Below are 25,070 nucleotides of genomic sequence, written 5' to 3' on the forward strand. Positions count from 1 at the left end.
TACCCAGTCCACCAGCCTCAGCATATAGAAAATTACCATTTGCTTCTCTAGCCAGAAACCCATATCCAGCCAAACCCCGATACCCCTTGATGTGCCATCACAACACAATGATAGTCAGGCAAAGAAAAGCAACATTCCACAGCTCTAAATGATCTTATCCCTCTACATTCAATTTGAAAACACTCCAGAATTTGTCTTTCATAAGCTGTACCCCACTGATAGCCTGTCATCCTAATGCTTCCCTCATGAGTCAAATGCAACACATTGTATTTCACCTTCTCAGTAGATGGCCTTAAATTTTCAAATACAGCTTTATTCCTGGCAAAACAAATTTCCACCATAGTTATACAAGCAGCAACTCTCCAAATTTGGTACCCTCCTCGTCACTGTCTATAGAATCAACTAAGACCCCTTGTGATGCTAGCACCTGGACATGTCCAGAAGACTGATAAGAGATCCCAAGAGGCTCATGTATGTGCTAAATTCTGGATTGGGATCCTCAGTTTTCTCATACTCGATCATACGGCTATATATGGACATCTGGGATATGTTTTCATTTATGAACCCGATAACAGAGATGGCTTCCTTCACAAATCTGGTTCCAGACTGGTAAAGTTCTGACGACGCAATTGTATGTCGTTTCCCTTCAAATGCATATTGTTCTGTAGTTCCTCCCTTATATGATCCAGCAGCACGCGAAAAGCATGGGTCTGGTTTATAGACATACATCATCTTGGGTAAGAGGCCATGGTCTTCTTTGTCAGGGAATCCAATCGAACACAGCAAACACAAATTTGTTTTTGTAATTCAAACACAACCATATGGCCCAAAATTTGCATCCTAACCCTGAAGGCTGAAGCCCATCCAACAGAATTTGGTGCCGCTGCTGATGGTGACGCTAATCGTAATTAAGATGATCCACAGTAAAAGGTTTTTGTGATACAGAGCCATTCTCGGTCAAATATTTGATTAGCCCTAACCCCTTGACCATTTGATAATTATATTTAAACGGTCATCTTCTGCACAAACACACATTTGCAAGTCGGTTGAAATCAACCCTTTCCTAAACTAGTAGGAAAGACACCGAGTAGCCTGAGGTAAAGTATGAGGCTTTTAAACGCAGTCGGGATCAGTTTTAGCAATCATGAATATCACTACTTCAAAACTCAATAAGTTACCAAGAAAAGACAGCTAAGGGAAAGCTTTCAGAATTCAAAATGCAGGTCTGCCTATTTCACCTGCATTCAATCTATCCCCAGTTTTTGCAAGAGAATCAGCAGAAAAAAAGTTTCACACATTGAAAGTGCCAGAACATTGAAAGAGATCACACACTGAAAATATTGTATCAAAATCACACACTGATTTATTGAAGAATAATAAGAGACGAGCATGATACAGCAATTAGCAAGTTTCTAGGGGAAATAGAACTACAAAACTAAACAGTAACTGATAAGAATGTGCAGTGAAACAAAGGAATGAAAATCACAAACTATGAATGTACTTATCTCATATGTGAATAGGAATACTGAGATCGTCTGGATGTATATGAATTAAACAAATTCTTCCCCGGATCCTTCGAATTCAATGTGTGCTTTAGCAAATCAGCTATCTTGTATGCGTATAAAGGTATCAGCACTCAGCAGCATTTACAGTAATTCACAATTTTGAGAGTAGCTTAGCAAACTCATGACAAATTGTCATCATACGTCATCATCTGTCACACTAGATTCAGAATCAGATAATGGTCCTTTACTCTTTGCCAAAACTTTGATCAAAAAAGACCCATTGGTCCAACCCATTTCAGAAGCCACCACGAACCCACTATAGCACCTCATAGTCAGATATTGAATCTCCTTCTGCCTTAGAGTTGCCTCTCCCCAGTTTGTAGCAATTAACCATCCAGGCACTTTGTAAGTAAAACCACTCGTACTCCTCTCAGCTATTTTCAGAAATGTTAAGCCGCGGGCTGTTTGAGAACTGTGGTTAGATTTGAATAACTTTTCCAATCCTTTCACATTTCTTGGGACTGCCCACTTGTAGACACAATGCCGATGCATAATACGCTTAAGCATTCCAGGAGATTCAACATAAAACACGATGTTGGACATGCAAAAAAGTTTGCTCACTGGTTCTGGTATGGAGCATTTATCATTAAAGGAAACCACCAAACAGTTATCTGGGGGGACAAATACAACTAAATAACAAAAGTCGCTGCTTCTACCAACCTGCTTCTCCTTTTTGTTAACAATCTTAGGGATGAACACGCATATAGTTCCAGCTCTTGCCACCCCCTCTTCCTTAATTTGCTTGGTCAGTCTCCTGCACCAATCACTCACAGCCTTGGGATCAGGAGATGCCAGCGTTCTAACCATGGTTGATTTATGCTTGATCCAGTAAAATTCTTTTTCACTCCATACAAAACCCCGAATCCATAAACACCAGTCGAGCGTAAAACCCACTGCTTTAATCAGGACCGCAAAGTTCTTATACCAAAATTTGATGTTGCCTAAGCATTTGAGGAAGAAATTGTATACATTGTGGACGCGTTGCACCGTAAACAGACCAACAAGATGCTGAATCCGGATTTGTGAGAATAACAACTGAAAATCTCGAGACATATTCGATCAATAATGCTCTGCAGAAATCTAGGGTGGAAATTGGGAATTGAAGAATCTTGATAAAGAGTAATTGAAGAATCTTGATGAAGATCGATTCAAGAATGTTGATGAAGAAAAAGCTAAGACGAAATCTTAAGAATTTGGGGGAAGTAGAATTTCTTGTTTGAAGCAAAACAAGAAATTACTGAAACCCTAATTGCAGGTAGTCTCTGCGTGTTAACCAAGGTAGTCAGGACTGATGAGAGAGAGAGTGAAATTTCATCATAATCTTGATGAAGATCAATTTAAGAATGTTGATTAAAGAAAAGTGAAATCTTGCGAATTTGGGGGAAGTTTAATCAGCAGAAAGCGGAAAATTTCTTGTTTGAAGCAAAACAAGAAATTACTGAAACCCTAATTGAGTCTCTGCGTGTTAACCATGGTAATCAGGACTGATGGGAGGGAGAGAGAGAAACTTCATCATAATCTACCTAGGTGAAGGAACAGCGGCTAAGAAATCGGTGAGGATTTTGGCGGAGTGAACGCTGGTGGTCCGTTGGAAATAGAAATTAAATTCCCTTTTTAATGGGCTGTGGACGCTCTAGTCCACCACTCGGAAGCTCGGTACAGATTAATCCTAATAATCTCAGTTTCATCTAGGGGTGTGCAGAAAAACCGAAATCGCGGATTTCATCCGCAATCGTCCGTAAAATTGCGTGTAAAAATCAATCTGCAAGAGTTTATGGACCGGACACGGTTGAGTTTTCAAATCCGCAAGGTTTAGCGGTTTGATTGCGGTTGGCTTTGTAAATCTGCGGATTCACCCGCACCGTAGAGTAGTAAGGAAATTTAATAAAATTACTAAGGATAATATTAGAAGTTTGAGCTTTATATGAACACCTTTACGTCCTTGAGTGTACTCTGACTTTTGTAATCCCTTATTTGGCCCATTGTTGTGTCCCTTGGACAGCTGCCTCCTTCCTTTCTCTGCATATGAAGTTACTGTAAGCCATAAACTCCTCTGTAGTTTATGTTTTTGCCTACTGTCAAGTTATACTCATCCAGTTGACAGTGGCATGATTGCTGCTTGGCACTTGCTGTGATATCTGCGTCAATATTGATTGGGCATGCATCTTTTTGTTTTACCTTATCACACTCGGTTTCTTGGTGAACCAAGTACTAAGGAGCACACAGTTACGGCTATTCAGTGATGTGAAAAGCCTCCTTTGAGTGCTGCTAACACTGAACCAGGTCACAGACAATCCTTAGAGGTCGTTCAACTTTAGTAATCATGATGAATTGGACGAGGCAGAGGATCCCATATAGCTCAAGCACAGCAACAATACTCATTTTCATTCGTTTTACATTTTTTTTTCTCTTGACTAAATCTGCGGTTAATCCATATCCGGCCCGTATCACCCGCTAATCCGCGGATGTGAAATCCACGGATAATTAGCCGGACACGGTTGGATTTTCTAAATCCGCAACTTTAACGGATTGGTTGCGGATGATCCCTAATCAGCAACCGTCCGTCCGTCTGTTGCACACCCTGGTTTTATCCAAAATTTGGACGAAATAATCTCGGGGAATACAGTTTCATCCAAAATTGGATGAGTTAGTTCAAAGTCCCCGATTCCCGTAATTCAAATATACCCGAAATAACCTTCTAGTGATTCTATATAAAAATCAATGATTTTGAATGTTATTTGGAGCTGAGATTTGAGAAAATGGGAATGATCCTTCAAAAATATCCTTATGAATCTTTAAAAATACCCCTAATAGCATAATTGAAATTATGAACAACAAATTAATTCACATAATCTCGTTTTTAACCTTTTTATCTTATACTTCAGCTTCTCCTCTATTTCTCGCTCGAGAGAACTCTCACCATCTCCATTACTGCCACCACCATCTCCATCTCCGTCGCCACCACAACCAGCGGCACCAACACCACAATCGTTTCGATCGCCATCATCACCATCTCAGTGAGATATCACGTATCTCTCTCCGGCAATCACCACCACCAACAATAACACCCCCATCGATCCCACCTCCAAGTCCACCACCACCTCAAAATCCACCAATTCCATCACCAGATCCATCAACAATTCTCTATTTTTGTCATCTATCAAATCCCGAAATCAGAATATACGAATCATCAGGAACAGCGGTCCATCTTCTTCTTCTTCGTTGAAGATTCAGGTGAGATCCCGATTTTAGGTTTTAATTTCTGGTATTGATCTCATTTTAAACTAAAATTTGGATAATAATTTATGCTAAATTCGAAGTGAGAGAGATCTTCGTTGAAAAACTGATTCTTCAATAGCAGATTCAGAATGATCGAGATTGATTTTTTGGTTTCGTTTAATTTTTGAGATCGAGATTCGATTTTGAATGAAGAATTCAGAGTTTGAATTTGGAGTTTGAATGAAGAATTCGGTGTCAAGAAAGATACGTCAGTCATGGGTATTTATTGAGTTCGATTATTGTGTAACCAAGAAATTGGAGAAAGCAGAGAAGAATCAGGAATTAGGTATTTGATTTACATAAAATGGAGAAATTGAAGCTCTCTAATGAAGCAATTGAAAGTTACTAATCAATTTTGAGTTTGGTTGGATTTTATTTGTGACTGATTCAAGAAGGAATTGGAAGATGTTGGTATTATCTGAGATGGAGTTGATCTAATTGATTGTTGTTGTGCAACTTGAAAATGGAAGCAAAAGTTGCTAGTGATGGAACTGCAGGGCTGGGAATTGCTATTGCAGATAACAAGAATTAGAGCTGAGTGATGAGCTGGGTTTTAGGATGCAAGGCTGTATTCACGGAACTTGGTGATTGTTTTTTGGAGATGGGTTAAAGGACAAAATGCCCCAAAATCGACCCCCTAGGTTTGAAAATGCCCCAGACGTTAGGCAAGAAATCAAAATGCCCCATTCCGTTAGTTTTCCCTATTTTGGTCAAAATGGGGCATTTTCACTTCCTTTGACTAGTCAACTGTTAGGTGAATTTTCTTTTTTGCCCTTTCATAAACGAAGCGTGTACCAAGGCTGACACGTGTGCCCCAAAATTATTGATATGCGTGGACCTTAACCGACACCTGTACCACACGTGTGGTTCGTACATGCGCTTCAATTCTTATCTTCCTGTCTATCGTGTTTCAGCCACACAAACCAGAGATAGAGAGACATGCGAGATCTGTAATCACCCATGAGAGATTGAGAGACGGGAATAAGAAGAGAAGTTCTTGCTTGATTAGACGAATTAGATGCAAGGAAAGGTGTTCGTGGACAGGTGAAGAACAGGTAAAAGTTAACCTTACTTTTGTTTTGTGTTTTGATTACGGTTTCAGATCGTACAAATGATGGGTTTCACCATTGTTCTAATCCGTGTCAGAGAGAGATTGAGAGACAGGGAGACGATGAACTTCAGGAAGACGATGAGAGATTGAGAGACAGGAAGACGATTTAGGTAACTTCCTTAATTTTTTTTGGGTTTTAAGATTTAGGGTTTGGGTTCTAAAAGGATGGGTTTCACGATTTACAATTTTTTTGGGGTTTTACGATTTAGGGTTTTTGTAGTACAAAAAAATTAGGGTTTGACGAATTTGGGGATTATAATTTGGGGGTTTTCCATTTTTAGGGGATAATTGAATTTTTGGTATGATTACTGTAAAAGCATGAGCTATTTGAGCTAAATTGATAAGTATGGAGGATTGTTAGGGTTAAATGAAAAAATGCTTATTGTGATGGTGTTATTGCAGAGCTATTATTACTGTAAAAGCATGAGCTATTTGAGCTAAATTGATAAGTATGGAAGATTGTTAGGGTTAAATGACAAAATGCTTATTGTAATGTCCATTGTGCTTATTGTGATGGTGCTTACGATCAAGCTTTAGCTGGTTTTCCTAAGTTGGAAATTCAAGTTCATAATTCATGGTTGTTTTTTCCATTCCATAGATATTATATTTACTTCCATGAGAAAATCTTGGGCAGGTTAATCGGTGATCCAACTTTTACAGAGAAGAGTTGAGTTGATGGTGAACTGTGTTAAATGTAGATGAAGTTGTAAGTTATGATGATTGTGTATTTGATTGTATTGAAGATAAAAAATGAACTAGAATGAAAATGAATCGGAGGTTGGGTGATGTTTTTGTAGTCAAGGTGGTGCTGAAGTGCATAGAAATATGCTAATGCTGATTGTTATGCTAATGTTGTTTCATCTTTTTGACATGCTGTTTGTTTCATCTTTTTGACATGCTAATTTGTTATACTAAAAAATGAACTTGATTGTTATGCTAATGTTGTGGTGCTGAAGTGCATAGAAATATGTTGATGAAATGCAACTGCATTATGAAGTGGATTTAGGTAAGAAATTGAATAATGCCACGGCTGTCATACCTCCTGTTAAAATGATTAAGTCTTAGGTACATACTGGGGCATTGAAAAATCTTATATTTTCTGGACTAATATTTGTTATGAACAACGAGTATCATGTGTTCTGCAACTAGCTATATATATACTTCAAAGGCCTTTATTTGTATGCATTGAAGTTCTCACTTTCAAAGCCTAGTTTCTGTTTCGAAAAGGAAATCTGCTCTTTTCACCTGGTGTCATTTGATACTACTGCTTTCAGTTAAAGAATCACACTTAATACGCACTTAATAGCATTGTCTGAACTCTATGAAATGATCCCAGAGAGACTGTAAATAGCATATTTGATGTGTTACATTGTTGGATAAAAACCAAAAAACAAAAAACCAGTCTTGTGTTTTTGGCGTTTGCAGTTTGCCTCTCCTGCAGTTCAACTGTATCTCTTTTTTGCTTTAAAGGAAATTCTGAAGGCATTTCTGTAGGGACTTGTAAATTTTGTACAATTGCATTGCCATTTGTAATGGACCTGTAAATTTAAGATAATGTATTAGATAATGTATATGCCATTTGTATATTAGATAATGGTTTGCAATTAGATATGGACTTGTAAATTTTTTAATTGATTTGTTTCATTCTTGTTTACTGTTTCAGAATGGGGAGTGGGGATAGGAATTTCTGGTTAACAGATATCGGTGGCCGGTTTAAAGACTTGTTTTTTCTTAAAGGGATGGAACATTTGAGACTTGTTACAAAAAAACACCACAACTGGTCATAGCTGCTACCTCATTGAACCCAAGGAGCATAGGTCATTTCAGCTGGTCCAAAGATGATAAAGATAACAGATTTGAGAGTCTCATTTTGGCGTATAATGCACAGATAAAAGGTTTTATGAATGGTTGTAGAATGGTTATTGGGTTAGATGGAGCTCACCTAACTGGTAAGTTTGGTGGTGTGATTCTTTCAGCAACATGTATAGATGCTCAGAATGGGGTATTTCCTTTATGTATGATGATTTGTATGAGTGAAACTGAAGAAAATTGGTTTATGATGTATAAATACCATTAGAAGGAACTAATTTACACCTTGTGTAGATCCAATGACAATCAATTGAAACTGAAGAAAATTGGTTTATGATGTAGCAGCCATTATGAAGAAAAAAAAAATTTACTGATTTTTGGTTGGATCATCTTCACAATTTATAAGTCAGGGGAGACAAAAAAAAATGACCGTTATTACAACGGTCGGAAAATCTAGCCGTTGATTAGCTAGGATGTTCCACGTGTCGCGATCCTAGCTAATAGGACATCGTGGTCATTTTAAAAAAAAATTCGGTAAATGTAAAACCCAAAATCTCTCGCCGTCCATTTTTGTAATCGACACGTGTCGCAATCTCAGTAAATGACGAAAATACGATCCTAGATTTTCATCTTGGTGGACAGAAGGGTATAAATGTCAATCGATTTCCACGTGCGGGCCACATGCTTACGCATTTGGCCACTTAACGCTCTGAAACGGAAAACATAACAGAATGGGACATTTTGATACGATTTTGGGGCATTTTGATTTCTTGCCTAACGTCCGGGGCATTTTCAAACCTAGGGGGTCGATTTTGGGGCATTTTGTCCTTTAACCCTTTGAAGATTTATGAGATTGCTTGTGATGGAGATGTTCTTGATGATTCTGGTGAAGCTGTAGTTGTTGAAATGGGTTTGATAGTTAGAAGGGATGAGAACTGGACATAAGAAGAATTTGGCAGAGAGGAAATGGGAGTTTGTTGTGACAGTATGGAAGAGTTGGATGGAGTTGGTACTCTGAGTCCTACATCAAGGATGAGTTTGTTGCTGTAGTGGAAACTGAGATGGGAATCAGGTGAAGGCATGAGTATTGGAGCTGGAAATTATCACTCTCTAGCTGATACTTCTCATGGAGACGTTTGGTCATGGGGGCGAAACAAGGAATTTCAGCTCGGCAGGGCTCCGTTTTCTGTTCCAAGGTATATACAATAAATTAATCTGTTGTTTTGATGATGGTAGTTTTTTAAATGACGATTGATATAAATTTGGATTGGCTTTTGAGCCTTGTTGAATGTTTTCTGTTTATAATAGCATAGATTCATGGAGTAAGCCCGAGATGGTACAAGGGCTGAGTCAATTCAGAGTTAAAGCTGCATGTGTCTAGTGTTGTTTCCACTGCTATTGGAGAGGATGAGTTCTTGTGGGTGTGGGAAAATCAAAGCAAGGCCAACTCGGTCTTGGCAAATGAATTACTGACTCTCCCATACCTTCCAGGGTTGAGCCACTTGCTGGAGAACACATTGTTAAGATATATGCTCGTGGATCAGTTACTCATCTATTAATTTGTAGTATACAGTCTTTTAAATCATTGTTTACAACACATTGCCAACAGTAACTTATTCATTTATGAAGCGAGAGATGCTTGTAATGAAGCTGTATGGGATATCCAGAAAGTTGAAATGATGATGGGACATGTGGACAAGTATGCTGGTCTGTGTTTGAATGGAATTGCAGGCATGAGCTGCAATGAAGGCACTGGTGATGATAGTGCAGCTGTTACTGAAGTGTAGGTGGTAAATTAATTGATTGGTTTGTAGGTGATTAATTAGTTCCGGATGATAGTGGTGTTGGACTCATGATAGTGGTGATGCTGTTTGGAGTTGGTGGTTTATTGTTAGTATTGGTGGTGAAGCGAGAAGGTGGATTTGTTTTGGTATTTTTAACCAACTGTTGACACCATTCTGGTTGAATTATTATGAATACACAGTAGTCTACACAATTGATAAAAATAATTGGACTCGTGTTATTGTTTTGGTTCTTATTGTAAAATGCAGATGGTGTTTGAAACCAGGGAATGAGTGAATACAGTGACTGGTACTGGTAAAGATGCAAGTGCAGGAATTGCAGTTTTGGTGATGCTGCAAACGCAAAATTGCAGTTGTTGTTGTTGGAGTTGAGCTATAATTTAGTGGAACAAGTTTGCAGTTGGTGGAGCAGTAAACAAATGGGAGTTGAAGTGCAGAACAAGGTTGCAGTTGGTCAAGCAGTTTGGTGTTGCAGCTGAAGCTTGGTGAATAGAGCTGGGGTTGCATTTCGGTAGTTAAATTGAGCTTACCGATGGATGCTCAGCTGGTATATGTGAGTTTGTTTTTGCCAAATCAGGTAGCTTTTTATATACCTTGTGTTATGCATGAATCTGTGGTGCAATGGTAGCACAACTGACTATATGTCAGAAGATGTGTGTTCGACTCACGCTAGATTCACTCATTTGTGTATGATTTTTCATTCTGGAGACAACTTGTGCCAGTTATCTCCATATCTGGAGACAACTTGGGCCAGTTGCCTCTATATCGGGAGACAACTTGGGCTAGTTGCTCTCACTTTTGAAGACAACTTTGTTCTAGTTGAATTCACTTTTGAAGACAACTTAGGCTAGTTGCTTTCACTTTTGTAGACAACTTTGTGCTAGTTGTCTTCCCTTACGAAGATAACTTGGACTAGTTGCCTCGAAATCGGAGACAACTTGAGTTAGTTGGCTCCATTTGTTCTAGCAACTTGTTCCTGTACCCTACTTTATTGGAAACAACTTGTGCTAGTTGTCTCCACTTTCGAAATAACTTGAGCTAATTTTCTTAGATTTGGAGACAACTTCCGCAAGTTGACTCCACATGGTGGTGATGGTGGTGGATAGTGGTTGTTGTTGGCGGTGGTGGACAGTGGTGGTGGTTGGCGACGGTGGTGGTTGTTGGCGGTGATTGTTGGTGGTGGTTGCGGTTGGTGGACGGTGTTTGTTGGTGGCGGCGGTGGTTGTTGGCGGCGGCGGTGGTTGGTGGAGGAGGTGGTTCTTGGAGGCGGCGGTGGTGGTTGGGCGGCGATGGTGGTGGTGGACAATGGTGGTGGTTGTTGGCGGTGGTGGTGGCAGACAGCGCTGGTGGTTGGTGGTGTTGGACGGCGGTGGTGGTGGACAGTGGTTGTGGGTAGTAGAGGTAGTGGTTTTTTTTTTTTTTTGGTTAGTAGTAGACTAGTAGTGGTTTTGTATATACACTACACAAAAGAGGGTGCTTTAGTAATGTATTAAGCTTAGGGATATAATTTAAATTTGTAAGGGTATATTTCAATGGGCCTAATAATAGGGGTATATAGAGAGAGTGAGACAGACAGAGAGAAATCAGGGAGGCAATTAAACAAATAGAGAGAGATTTTGGAGAATTTAATCATTCCTGCAATAGATTTTCATCTCATCTTGAGTTTCTTGTTTTTCGATTTGTTTATGATTTTGAGTTTTTTTGAATTCATGATATGAATATGATCCGTTACATCTTATTGATGTATTAATCTTCATTTGATTTTGTTATTTCTTATTTTGATATATTATCTTGATTTGATTCTCTTGAAACGCTTTTGATTACTCTTTGTTTTTATTGTTGTTTTTTGATGCATGATATGAAATCGAACTGATATTGGTTGTAGGTTTTTGATTTATTATTCTATGAGTTCTAATAAGACTCCGAATCTTTGATCTTCGATTAATTGATCGAGTATTTGATTTTTATTTATTTTTTATTATATAAAGTGTGTACTTTCTTGTACGCTGTATACGTTTTAGGTTATTCAAAACTGTAAATGTGATTTGAAGCTTCAAATGTTATTATCTCTTTCATGTCTTAATTTGTTATTCAAATCCTTTTGATGTTAAATCTTTTTATTTATTTTTATGCGAAAGCCGGACCCAGGCGCCTACCCAAACCCAGCCAGTTGGACTGGCCCCATTGCCAGACCCAACACCGCTCAACCCACTATACAACTAATCTATTACAAACCTTTACGGCGGCGGGGATTGAACCCCTGACTTCCTCCTTATTGGAGTTGATGTGATACCACTGAGCTATACTCTTGGACCCAATCTCTTTGTTAGTTGTCAAATTATTTCTTATTGGGCCGACCGAGCGAAGCGAGGGAGGACCATATATATGATGACTTTGTGTCAATGTGAAGCGTGACATTTTTTTTCAATTAGACACAGAAGATTTGATTTGGTTCAACGATGAAAGGACGACACTGCCCTCTAAATCAAAATTTTCTTTTTTTCCTTTGGACATTTTCGTAGATAAACCCAAGAGGAAGGGCAAATATGTATTAGACATTTTCATAAATAAATCAAAGAGGAAAGGCAATAAGGTATTAGACATTTTGGTAAATAAACCAATGAAGACGGGCAACTAGATATAAGGATAATTGATAGGGGAAAAGCCAATTTTACTGGAGGGAAAGCTGATTTTGGGGTGGAATTATTAAAAAAAAATGCCTACCAATAATACTGATATCAATTTTGACATGTATATATACGTATGGTGAACTTCGTTGGTAATCAAACGAATTCACATTTCAAAGGTTCTCAATGTACTCTCAGGCTAATCACTGTTTCACCTTTTGGTTGTGTGTAAAAGATTGTTCGAAAATTTTAACTTGCATGGATAAAATGGATTTGGATATGACGCAATCAAATATGTTGATGATGGTGGAAAATCCATTTCAATTAGAATGGAAAAACTGATTACTAATTCTACCAAGATGAAAATGGTGTTCTGAAAATGGTGGATATGACACAATCATGCACCTGAAGATTTGAAGTTGTTTTATGCACATAAGTTAGTTACCGTAGGAGCTGGAGGAAAAAATTCTATGAAGTCGGACTTATCGGGAACACCAGTTGCAACCAAACGTGGTTCACAATAGGAGAGGGATGTGATTTCATCTATTAAAGAAATCAAAGCCAAAAATTCGTGAGTGTTGATGTGTTATTTATGAAACAAAAATAAAAAATGATTCTCAATGGGAGGGTTGGTTTTTTAAATCCATCCCAAATTCGGCTTTCCCTTTAGTAAAAGTAGCTTTCCCCTCAACAATCATCGATATAAGAGAAAAAAAAATTTATAATTTTTTATGTATCATATTTCTTTAGAAGTATAATTGGCAACCAAACTTTAATATAACATATTTAAAAATTCGTGCCTTGAAATTTTACAAATTTTATCTCGTTGGAAAGGTGTTATTAAAATCTACGCAATGAGTACAAACAACAGTACCAAATTTAGAGTTTTTATGAAAAAATTTCAAGCACAATTTTGAAAATAAATGTATATCCATTATGCAACTAACACAAAGGATACATAATATTTTATGTAACCATATTTTGGTTTTATGCATCAACTAATTTTCTTTTGCAACTAATAAAACGATGTACTTTCTCTGTTTCAAGAAACCGGTACTTTCACTTTATGCACAAATTTTCTTTTACGTTCCAATTGCAGCAGTGTTTCCTTTTTTCTTCGGTTGGCCTTCCCCACCGTGGCAGCGGTCATCTAGTTTTTAATATCTTTGTGTTGGTGGTTATTTGATCTTTTTATATGTGATTTGTTTTTTTTATGTCTTTTCATATATACAAATAATGTTTGTATAACATTCTGTGTATTTGTATAAAGCTCTGAATTTTGATATGCGATTTGTTTTTTTATGTCTTTTCATATATACAAATAATGTTTGTATAACATTCTGTGTATTTGTATAAAGCTCTGAATTTTGTTAATGGGTGATTAATTGATAGAGTAACTGATATATTTTTTTTATAACATGCGTATTCTTTTGTGCGCTGTACATTTTCCAGTTATCTTTTTATATCATGTGTGTTCTTTTGTACAATTATACATTTTCCAGATTTTTAAATGTTTTTTTGTAATATCACAGGGGTATCAACCATCTCTGAGAAGGTTGTTTATGCTATTTTGAATCGTGGTGAGCATTCAACGCCTTTTAGTGTAAGTATGCGGAGCACCATATATGATTTGAAGCGTTTTGCATGTAAGCAGTGGAGGTATTTGTCTCTTGAGACTATAGGTTTGAACCATATGGACAATGATCACAGATTTTTTGTACTTGGTGATATACAACTGCAAGGTCTAGTTGCTCTTACCATTTTTATTAACAGTGAAGATTTTTATTTGAATGTTAACGTGATTCTCGTTGTAAATCTAGTTTTAGTACTAGTTATGGTTTTAGTACAACTGTAGCGCCCCCAAATCTAGCAGCTGACTAATCCAAGTGATTAACTAAATAAAGAGGCACTAAGAATCTAAATCATTTACTTAAACCTTCAATTAAGAAATCTGCTACAAAACTTAACCCAATAACCAAACCCGGTCAAAAATATACATATACAAGAACTCCTCTCAAATGATACATATACAATAGTTATTTGGTTTACAAACAGAATAAACATAGTAGAAGTTAACCAACTAACGAACTCAACCCCTGACGCTTTTGCTGCGCAACTCTGATCTGCCTCTGAAACTGAAAGTGGGAATGGGTGAGCACATCATCCCTAGAAAGGGTGCCCAGTAGGAATAACATTTAACTTTAAAGTAGTCATAAACAATAGTTGGAAAACAATACATGTTTTCCCAAACATTAAAAAGTGACCAAGTCACTCTAATAAACAAATTTGTATATGGACAAACTCCTTCTTCAAACAATGTATAATATTGATGCCGGGTTGTTCCACACCGAATAGCTATTGATATCACCCATTAATGATGACTCATAGTAAGTATAAAAGCTTAATTCATGTTGGTATAAAAGTGAAGGAGCATATCCTATATACCACAAGTGGAAATTCTCATTTCCCATAACAATTCATAATGACAAACAAAACTGAAAAAGCGGGGGTCTAACAACACCACCCAATATTTCGTTTGGCAATCTGAATAAACAAACTCCAATATACTTTCTAGAGAATCAACTAGACAGTCAGACTCAATCTAGAGTAAAGTATATCAAAAAGTTTAATATCTCTATTTCAACACAATCAAAGTTAAACAGAAACAAGTCTGTAAACCTGATTTTAGTGTGAAGCTCTTGAAACAAAGTCTTTTGTTTTAATCACAACCTATTCAATATCCACCGTGTATAAACCTCTTTAAGCAACAATCACTAAAGGAATATTTCAACACAGTGTCCACTTGAAATAGGGTTAGTCCAGACTGGTCTAACAATGTGAAAATAACAAAATCAATTGTTCAAGATCAATCAAGTCTTATCCAACAAACAAGTTCGGATTTAACAACTATGATTGATTAACGTACAACCTGTATTATTTCAATTATATAAATAAAATATAATGCGAAAAAGAAATAACACATACACCAGATTTTGTTAACGAGGAAACCGCAAATGCAGAAAAACCCCAGGACCTAGTCCAGAATAAACATACACTAATAATAAGTTGTTACACAAAATTACTACTACTTATTCGGACTAGATGTACCTTCTTCAGCACTTGTAGAACTCCTAGCAGAATACCGATTCTCTTCAGGAACTCTTCACACAAATCTTCTAGCAGAACCCAAAGTTCCCTTTAGAAGATACACCAGAACGATCGATAGGATTTGATATTCTGTTTGCACAAAACACCAGTTTGATTTCCCTTTAGATGTGTGATGTGTCGGTAGACACGACTTTAATTAACCGCAAGTATAGGGTGCACTATATGTGAATAGTGCCAAATAGGGATCGTTCCCACGATGAGAGTTAAACTCTTTCCAATCAATACTAGTAACTTTCAAGTCAAGAATATTTCAAAGTGGAGATTTCAGAATTTTTATAAGCTAAAAAATTGGACCAAAGAAAAATATTTAAGATCGTAATCAAAGATGTAGAAGTATTAGGGCTACAGAATCCCTTGCAGCCCAAATTTCACTTATGTCTCTCGCAAAGGTCTCTAATTTCACTCATGCACAATTGCAAACCTAGCTATTGATACATGGAATATATGACGTTTAAGACTTTTTGAAGTGTTATCAAGGAATATGTTTGTTCTCAACCTACAAGGGTAGAAATCCAAAGTACTAGGCATACATGTCATACAAAGTCAAAGAATTATCATAATCATAAAGCATAGAAAATGATTACGAGTTTAGCTAGACATAGCTTTCTTAAAAGCCATAGAAAATGATTAAGGAATAAATCAAGCTATGCAAATCGAAAAGCAAAGATAAATGCAAAAACCTAGTTTCTTCCTTGTAAACGGCGTATCCTTTTTCCTCCTCCTGGCTGGCTTATATAGAAGTCAGTTCCTCCTCTTGCAACAGACTCCGAAAAACAACAAAGCCCAGTCTAGGCCCTGTCCTGGCCACAGCACCCAACTTTCATACCACGGCAACTCACAATTGTTGTTGAGTCTCTTTCTGCAACTGAGTTTCATCCTTGAAACTTCTTCATTCGCATCTGAAACACTGCCCACACAGACACCATTAGCCAACACCAGAATTAGGTTAAGACCCATCTAAATCTTGATTGCAGTCAGCTCAAATTACCCCCACGTTAACTGAATTCGATCACCACCAGCTTCGATCAACTCCAACCAACAACTTGAATCTTCAGTTGTTTTGCGACTCCAGCAATCACCCAAAACACCACAGAAAACCCCAAAATCTCCATCGATCAAGCTCATGGAATGAACCCAATCTCCGTTCACAGTGAACAAACATTACGACCTAGCTTTTCTGTAACCAAGTTTCAGTCTTGACACTTCATCTGCATCTTTGTTTACAACTCAGAACCGCCCCAAACAGTCACCATTTAATCAAGACCAAAAGTTAGGTCAAAACCAATTTCAGCCGATAACGAACCTTGTAGCTCTGTTGTCGTTGTTGCTACGTATAAATTCCAACACTACAACAGTCTCACACAGATCCATTGATGTTGCCTCAAGATCTTGTGCTCATGAATTTGATAGAAGAGCTTGAACTCCATTTAACGAAAGGTAACGGAGAAGATACCACCTTGGTTTGGCTGTAGCTGTTTGAATGATGACGAATTCCATTCAAGTATGAAGCTCGATCTCAAATTCCCATTCTTTGTTGTTACCAGCTTGAAATGAGAAAGAAAATGAAAATTTCTTTTTCTTGTTTTGATAAGAACAAGAAGAGGTGGAAAAATGGGACACGTCTCACTTTCTAAGCCCCCTTGTGCAGCTCACACGTTTGGTAGAGGACATCATTTCTTTGTTCAACCTCCTGGCTTAAGTGATGCGTCCCATAAATTGTTGGCTTGCGAGCCCACAAGCTCCGACTCCTTGCATTGCAAGTCGCAAGCACCAATTTAGCTTCTAGGTCATTAGTTCTCCGGGTGAACGGATTCATTTATAATTCCTGTAAAAGCTCTAAAACATAGTTATTAGCGAGATATCGAGACCTAGCTAGTATAAATGTGGGTATAAAAGTGTCACACTTGCGTGCTTATCAGATTCCCCCACACTTATATTTTGCTAGTCCCGAGCAAAACAAAACAAAATCCACTCTACAGCTGGATATAATAGGGGATAGGGGTATCCGCTCTACAACCGGATAAAATAAGAGATAGGGAAATCCACTCTACAGCTGGATATAATAGGGGATAGGGTTATCCTCTCTACAGCCGAATAAAATAGGAGATAGGAAATCCACTCTACAACTGGATATAATAGGGGATAGGGGGTATCCGCTCTACAGCCGGATATAGTTTTTTTTTTTTTTTTTTTTTTTGAGAATTCCTAATGAAGGTGAAAACCTATAAAAAAAAGAAAAGAAAACTGAAGTGTGAACCACTCCCCCTCAATTAAACATTACACTGTCCTCAATGTAATTGAGTCATCCAATGTAAAGTTAAGATGGGAAAAATCTAAAGCAAACAAATAAAAACAAGAGGTAAAGAAAATGGGAAAAAATCTGGTGGATTGACTCCCGTGAAGCAATTGGCATTTGTTTCCCTGCAAAAAGAAAACAAAACGTAAAAAGGAACAATAATCTACTAAATATACAACAACAATAACTCAAACAGTTTTAGTCTTGATAGATCGGATCTTCGAGGAGGACAGTTTTCACCTCGGTATTGATGAGCTCTAGAAATGGTTTCACTCGCTGGCCATTCACCTTAAACACACTTCCAGACTCTCTATTCTCAAGTTCGACAGCCCCATGAGGGAAAATTTCTTTGACATAGTATGGGCCTGTCCAACGAGATCTCAACTTGCGTGGAAATAAATGCAACCTAGAATTGTACAAGAGAAATTTCTGCCCGGGTTCAAATGACTTGCGACTAATCGACTTATCATGAAATACTTTAGTTTTCTCTTTGTAAAGCTTTGCATTCTCATATGTATCATTCCTAATCTCTTCTAACTCATTGAGTTGAAGCTTACGGTGATTCCCAGTTGTAGACAAATCAACATTAAAGGTCTTGATGGCCCAATAGGCCTTATGTTCTAACTCAACCGGTAAATGACATGCCTTACCATAGACAAGTCGATACGGAGACATACCAATGGGTGTCTTATAAGCAGTTCGGTAAGCCCAAAGTGCATCCAAAATTTGTGCAGACCAATCTTTACGATTTGGATTCACCGTTTTCTCTAGTATTTGCTTAATCTGTCGGTTAGAAACTTCGACTAGACCACAAGTCTGGGGGTGATATGGTGTAGAGACTTTATGAGTAATGGGGTACTTACTTAAAATAGTTTTAAAGGAACTATTTCAAAAATGTGACCCTCCATCACTAATAATGGCTCTAGGAGTACCAAATCGAGAAAATATGTATTCTCTAACGAACTTGATCACAACGTTGCGATCATTCGTCTTGGTAGATATGGCCTCAACCCATTTAAACACATAATCAACCACTAACAAGATGTATACATTACCGTTTGAAGATGGGAAAGGTCTCATGAAGTCTATTCCCCATACATCAAATATTTCCACTATCAATATGGAGTTCAGTGGCATCATGTTGCACCTAGTAATCCTTCCCAGCTTTTGGCACCTGTCACAACTTCGACAAAACTCATGAGTATCATGAAACAAAGTAGGCCAATAAAATCCACATTGCAGAACTTTGGCAGCAGTTTTCTTAGAGCTAAAATGGCCACCACAAGCATAAGAATGGAAAAAAGTGATAACACTCATAATTTCATCATTAGGCACACATCTGCGAATAATCTGATCAGGACAATATTTGAACAAATATGGATCATCCCAAAAAAAATGCTTAACCACAGCTAAAAATTTAGTTCTATCTTGTTTCGACCAATGCTCAGGAATTTGGCCAATGCGAAACATCAAACAATTGTTCATCGGGAAATGATTCATGCAAAGGTAAGGCATCATTAGAAGACTCTAAAATGATCCTAGAAAGGTGATCTGCCACTACGTTCTCAGATCCCTTCTTTTCCTGAAAATAAAAGTTAAACTCCTGCAGCAATAATATCCACCTAATCAACCTAGGTTTAGCATCCTTCTTGGAAAGAAGGTACTTTAATGCAGCATGATTAGAGAATATAATGATCTTAGACCCTAAAAGATAAGGTCTGAACTTTTATAAAGCAAACACAATCGATAAGAGTTCTTTTTTCAGTAGTGGTGTAATTCAATTGTGCATCATTCAATGTCTTACTAGCATAGTAAATAATATGTTGTGCTTTATCCTTGCGATGTCCTAAAACAGCTCCAACTGCAATTAGAAGCGTCACACATAATCTCAAATGGAAGATTCCAATTGGGCGGTTGTATAATAGGGGCAGAAGTTAACAACAATTTCAGCTTCTCAAAAGATGCAACACAAGTTTCATCAAAGACAAAAGCAACGTCCTTACCAAGAAGATTGCATAAAGGACGTGAGATCTTACTAAAATCTTTAATAAAACGACGGTAAAAACCTGCATGACCAAGGAATGATCTAACTTCCGTAACTGTACGTGGAAGTTTCAACTTAGAAATTAAATCAACCTTAGCCTTGTGTACTTCTATACCCTTGGAAGAAACAATGTGACCTAACACAATTCCAGACTGAACCATGAAGTTACATTTCTCCCAATTCAACACAAGATTTTTCTCTTTGCATCTCACTAGTACAAGAGTGAGATGATGGAGACAATCATCGAAAGAAGAACCAAACACAGAAAAATCATCCATTAAAACTTCAATAAACCTTTCTACCATGTCAGAAAATATGCTTAACATACAACGCTGGAAAGTGGTGGGTGCATTACACAACCCAAATGGCATGCGTCGATATGCAAATGTCCCAAATGGACAGGTAAAAGTGGTCTTTTCTTGGTCTTCAGGGGAAATAGGGATTTGGTTATAACCGGAGTAACCATCTAAGAAACAATAGTAACTATGGTCGTCTAACCTCTCAAGCATTTGGTCGATGAATGGCAGAGGAAAATGATCTTTCCTCGTGACCTTGTTCAATCTCCTATAGTCAATGCATACACGCCACCCGGTGGTCTGCCGGTGGGAATCAATTCATTATGTTTATTCTTGACTACGGTAATTCCTGATTTCTCGGGTACAACTTGAACAGGGCTGACCCAAGTACTGTCGGATATCGGGTAAATGATACCTGCATCCAACATTTTCAGAACTTCCTCTCTTACTACCTCTTTCATGTTAGGATTTAGCCTACGTTGCATTTCTCTAGATGTTTTAGAGTTCTCTTCTAAGTAGATATGATACATACAATCGCTAGGACTAATACCTTTCAAATCTATAATGGACCAACCTATAGTCGTTCTATGTTCTCTAAGGACATTTACCAGCTTACTTTCCTGTTCTAGTGTGAGATTAGAAGCAATAATGACAGGTAAAGTGTTTTCAGAGCCTAAGTAAACATATTTTAAAGTGTCAGGCAATGTCTTAAGAGTCAAGGTCGGAGCTTTCTCGACTGATGGAACTAGTCGAGATTCGGACAGTACAAATGGTTCAATTTTAGGCTTCCATTTACTACTAGTGTCCAGCAGTGGGGTGGATTCTAACAATGCATTGACTTCACAAATAACACTATCATCAGTTATATCCTCCCCAAAATGAGTTAAACATGCTTGTAATGGATCTTCTAAATGATTCTGCAAGAAAGTATCATGAACAATTTCATCAATCATACAAACAGTTTCATGGTCATTAAAATCAGGAGGAGAACGTGCAACAATAAAGACATTCACTTCCATTTTCCAACTACCAAAAGTAAGTTCCATAATACCATTCCTACATTTTATGATCGCATTAGCGGTTGCTAAGAAAGGTCGTCCTAAAATAATAGGAATTTGACCACTAGGGTCTGCCACAGGTTGTGTATCTAGAATAATAAAATCCACAGGATAAACAAAGCTATCAACCTGCACAAGAATATCTTCTACCACTCCTCTAGGAATTTTAATAGACCTATCAGCCAATTGGAGTGTGACATTAGTGGGTTTCAAGTCACCAAGTCCTAGTTGTTCATATACAAAATAAGGCAAAAGATTCACACTAGCTCCTACATAAGTATGCTCAATCTTGTGTTTTCCTATAGTGCAAGCAATATTAGGACAACCAGGATCTTTGTATTCAGGCGGCGTTTTATGCGTAATAATAGAGCTCACCTGTTCAGCAAGAAAAGCTCTTTTCTGCACATTCAAATTACATTTCATAGTGCACATATCTTTCAAGAACTTAGCATACAAAGGAATTTGTTTAATGGCATCTAGAAGAGGAATGCTAATCTTAACTTGTTTAAAAAATTTTAAGATGTCACTAGAACTAGCTCCTTTCTTACGGGGTAGTAATCGTTGAGGAAATGGAGCACGCGGAACATAAGTATTTTCAGATTCATATTTTTCAGGTTCATTGGTTTCTTTTTGTGCCTAAGGTGTAACCTGCGTCACAATGGGTGTGTTCCTGTCATGCTCATTTTCGTTAGGATTACTAACATGATTATCAATGATCCGTCCGCTTCTTAAGAAAGTAACAGCTTGGACTTGATCGGAGGATTTAGCATCAGATATGCTGACCTCAAAAGAACCCTTAGGATTAGGCATTGTTTGACTTGGGAACTTTCCCTTGTCTCTATCATTCATTTGACTAGCAAGTTGACCTACTTGTCGTTCTATATTTGCTATGGACCTTGCAGTGGTCTTCTCTAAGTATTGGAATAAGGGTCATATTTACGACGATTATCTTGATAGAGAGCATTGACTTGCTCACTACCATCGTCATAAAAGGTTTAGTCTGAAGACTCGACAAAAGGCTTAGTTTAGAACTATGTTCTAGCGATTCAAGCCTTCTTGTCAAAGAAGATATTTTAGCGTCAGATTCAAATTGAATATCAACTCTGTGCGCTCCTTAGCTATTAGAAATTGAACTTACTGGTTCCTTAGCATCCCACTCTTGGGTTTTTTCATCTACCTTTTGCAAGAATGCATACCCCTCTTTAGCACTTTTATCCTAAAAATTACCAACACAAAGTGACTCTACCGTGGTCATAGTTTTATGATCTAAGCCTTCGTAAAGAATCAACGTAAGCCAAAGAGTATCAAATCCATGGTGTGGACACTACAAAAAAAGATCATGGAATCTCTCTAAGTAGTCACAAAGAGATTCTCCCTGTTGTTGCACAAAACTATTCAGTTTCTGACGGATGGCAGAAGTCTTATGCCTAAGGAAAAATTTGTTCAAAAACAGTTTTGTCATGTATTCCCAAGTGCTAAACGACAAAGGAGCCAAAGCATCTAACCAAGATTTTTCCTTATCCTTTAATGAGAAAGGGAACAACCTAAGTTTAAGGTATTCATCAGACAAATTTTTAATTTTAACCGTATCACACAGTTCTTCAAAGTCTCTAATGTGATATTAAGGATTTCCATTCTCCTTACCATAAAAGTTGGGAAGAGCCTGAAGGGTATTTGTCCTAATCTCATAAGTTGTTGTAGTAGCAGGCAAAACAATGCACGAAGGTTAGGAGACTCTATTTGGATACATATAGTCTCTCAAACTCTTAACTGGAGGGTTTTCACCCTCATCATCGGTTCCGGCCATAAATATTGAAGCAAATTTATTTCTATCCCAACCAACCAGAAAATCACGCATACACTAACCACAAGCAAAGAGTTGAATCGTACTTACCTTGCAAAAGCTTTGCAAATAAATCAAGCACTTACTCTCTTTGAGATCGTTACCAATTCCTATGACGCAGTCCAAAATAACTAATAAAGGTACCTATAAGAGTCAAACCAAATCAGCAAAAAGAACTAACAAAAATATAAAAGAAAAACTAAAAACAAAGAAATAACTACAGAAAATTAAACCCAAAACTACTGACTAGAAAGTCTAAATATCAATTAGAGAGGGTTTTACAACCACTCCCCGACAGCGGCACCAAAAACTTGATGTGTCCATAGACCCGACTTTAATTAACCGCAAGTATATGGTGCACTATATGTGAATAGTGGCAAATAGGGATCGTTCCCACGAGGAGAGTTAAACTCATTTCCAATCAATACTAGTAACTTTCAAGTCAAGAATATTTCAAAGTGGAGATTTCAGAATTTTTATAAGCTAACAAATTGGACCAAAGCAAAATATTTAAGATTGTAATCAAAGATGTAGAAGTATTAGGGCTACGGAATCCCTTGCAGGCCAAATTTCACTTATGTCTCTCGCAAAGGTCTCTAATTTCACTCATGCACAATTGCAAACCTAGTTATTGATACATGGAATATATGACGTTTAAGACTTTTCGAAGGGTTATCAAGGAATATGTTTGTTCTCAACCTACAAGGGTAGAAATCCAAAATACTAGGCATACATGGCATACAAAGTCAAAGAATTATCATAATCATAAAGCACCAAGGTTTCATGTGGATGTTGTTCTAGAATTCAACTATGAAGTATACATGGCATAAGACATCAAAAACTCATTAAACAAACAACCCAGTTTTGATAAACACAAACAATACGTTAATCTTTAATTTTGAAACCATTGTTTGAGAACATAAGTAATATAACCTACAAGTTCATCCTTTGTCCTAATTAAGAGTTTAGCTAGACATAGCTTTCTTAAAAGCCATAGAAAATGATTAAGGAATAAATCAAGCTATGCAAATCGAAAAGCAAAGATAAATGCAAAAACCTAGTTTCTTCCTTGTAAACGCCGTATCCTTTTTCCTCCTCCTGGCTGGCTTATATAGCAGTCAGTTCCTCCTCTTGCAACAGACTACGAAAAACAACAAAGACCAGTCTAGGCGCCCTATCCTGGCCACAACACCCAACTTTCAGATCACGGCAACTCACAATTGTTGTTGAGTCTCTTTCTGCAACTGAGTTTCATCCTTGAAATTTCTTCATTCGCATCTGAAACGCAGCCCACAGAGACACCATTGGGAAACACCAGAATTAGGTTGACCCATCTAAATCTTGATTGCAGTCAGCTCAAATTACCCCAACGTTAAATGAATTCGATCACCACCAGCTTCGATCAACTCCAACCAACAACTTTAATCTTCAGCTGTTCTGCGACTCCAGCAATCACCCAAAACACCACAGAAAACCCCCAAATCTCCATCGATCAAGCTCATGGAATTAACCAATCTCCGTTCACAGCGAACAAACATCACGACCTAGCTCTGTTGTAACCAAGTTTCAGTCTTGGCACTTCATATGCATCTTCGTTTACAACTCAGAACCGCCCCAAACAGTCACCATTTAATCAAGACCAAAATTTAGGTTAAAACCAATTTGAGCCGATAACAAACCTTGTAGCTCTGTTGTCGTTGCTCCTGCGTATAAATTCTAACACTACAACAGTCTCACACAGATGCATTGATGTTGCCTCAAGATCTGGTGCTCATGAATTTGAGAGAAGAGCTTGAACTCCATCTAACGAGAGGTAACGGAGAAGATACCACCTTGGTTTGGTTGTAGCTGTTTGAATGATGACGAATTTCATTCAAGTATGAAGCTCGATCTCAAATTCCCTTTCTCTGTTGTTACCAGCTTGAAATGAGAAAGAAAATGAAAATTTATTTTTCTTGTTTTGATAAGAACAAGAAGAGGTGGAAAAATGGGACACGTCTCACTTTCTAAGCCCCCTTGTGCAGCTCACACGTTTGGTAGAGGACATCATTTCTTTGTTCAATGTAAGCTCCGACTCCTTTGGCATTGCAAGTCGCAAGCACTAATTTAGCTTCTAGGCCATTAGTTCTCCGGGTGAACGTATTTCACTTATAATTCCTGTAAAAGCTCTAA

At 37.6% G+C, this 25,070-nt stretch overlaps 1 protein-coding gene across 1 annotated transcript; it reads right to left on the minus strand.

Annotated features, from left to right (window-relative positions):
* Nucleotides 1–16,572: 16,572 nt before the first annotated feature.
* LOC113349408 lies at nucleotides 16,573–24,834 on the minus strand. Its single transcript, XM_026593382.1, has 2 exons — nucleotides 23,956–24,834; nucleotides 16,573–23,042 (listed from the first exon to the last, which is right to left on the minus strand). Exon 2 carries the CDS (start codon nucleotides 21,485–21,487, stop codon nucleotides 20,258–20,260), a length of 1,230 nt encoding a protein of 409 aa, XP_026449167.1. The 5' UTR covers nucleotides 21,488–23,042; nucleotides 23,956–24,834; the 3' UTR covers nucleotides 16,573–20,257.
* Between the last annotated feature and the right edge of the window lie 236 nt (nucleotides 24,835–25,070).

This window comes from Papaver somniferum, chromosome 2 (genome assembly GCF_003573695.1).
Source record: "Papaver somniferum cultivar HN1 chromosome 2, ASM357369v1, whole genome shotgun sequence".
NCBI lineage: Eukaryota > Viridiplantae > Streptophyta > Magnoliopsida > Ranunculales > Papaveraceae > Papaver > Papaver somniferum.

Bases quoted from the DNA above. Each gene is read 5' to 3' on its own strand.
- LOC113349408 (XM_026593382.1), bottom strand. From the start codon at position 21,487: ATGTGCACTATGAAATGTAATTTGAATGTGCAGAAAAGAGCTTTTCTT.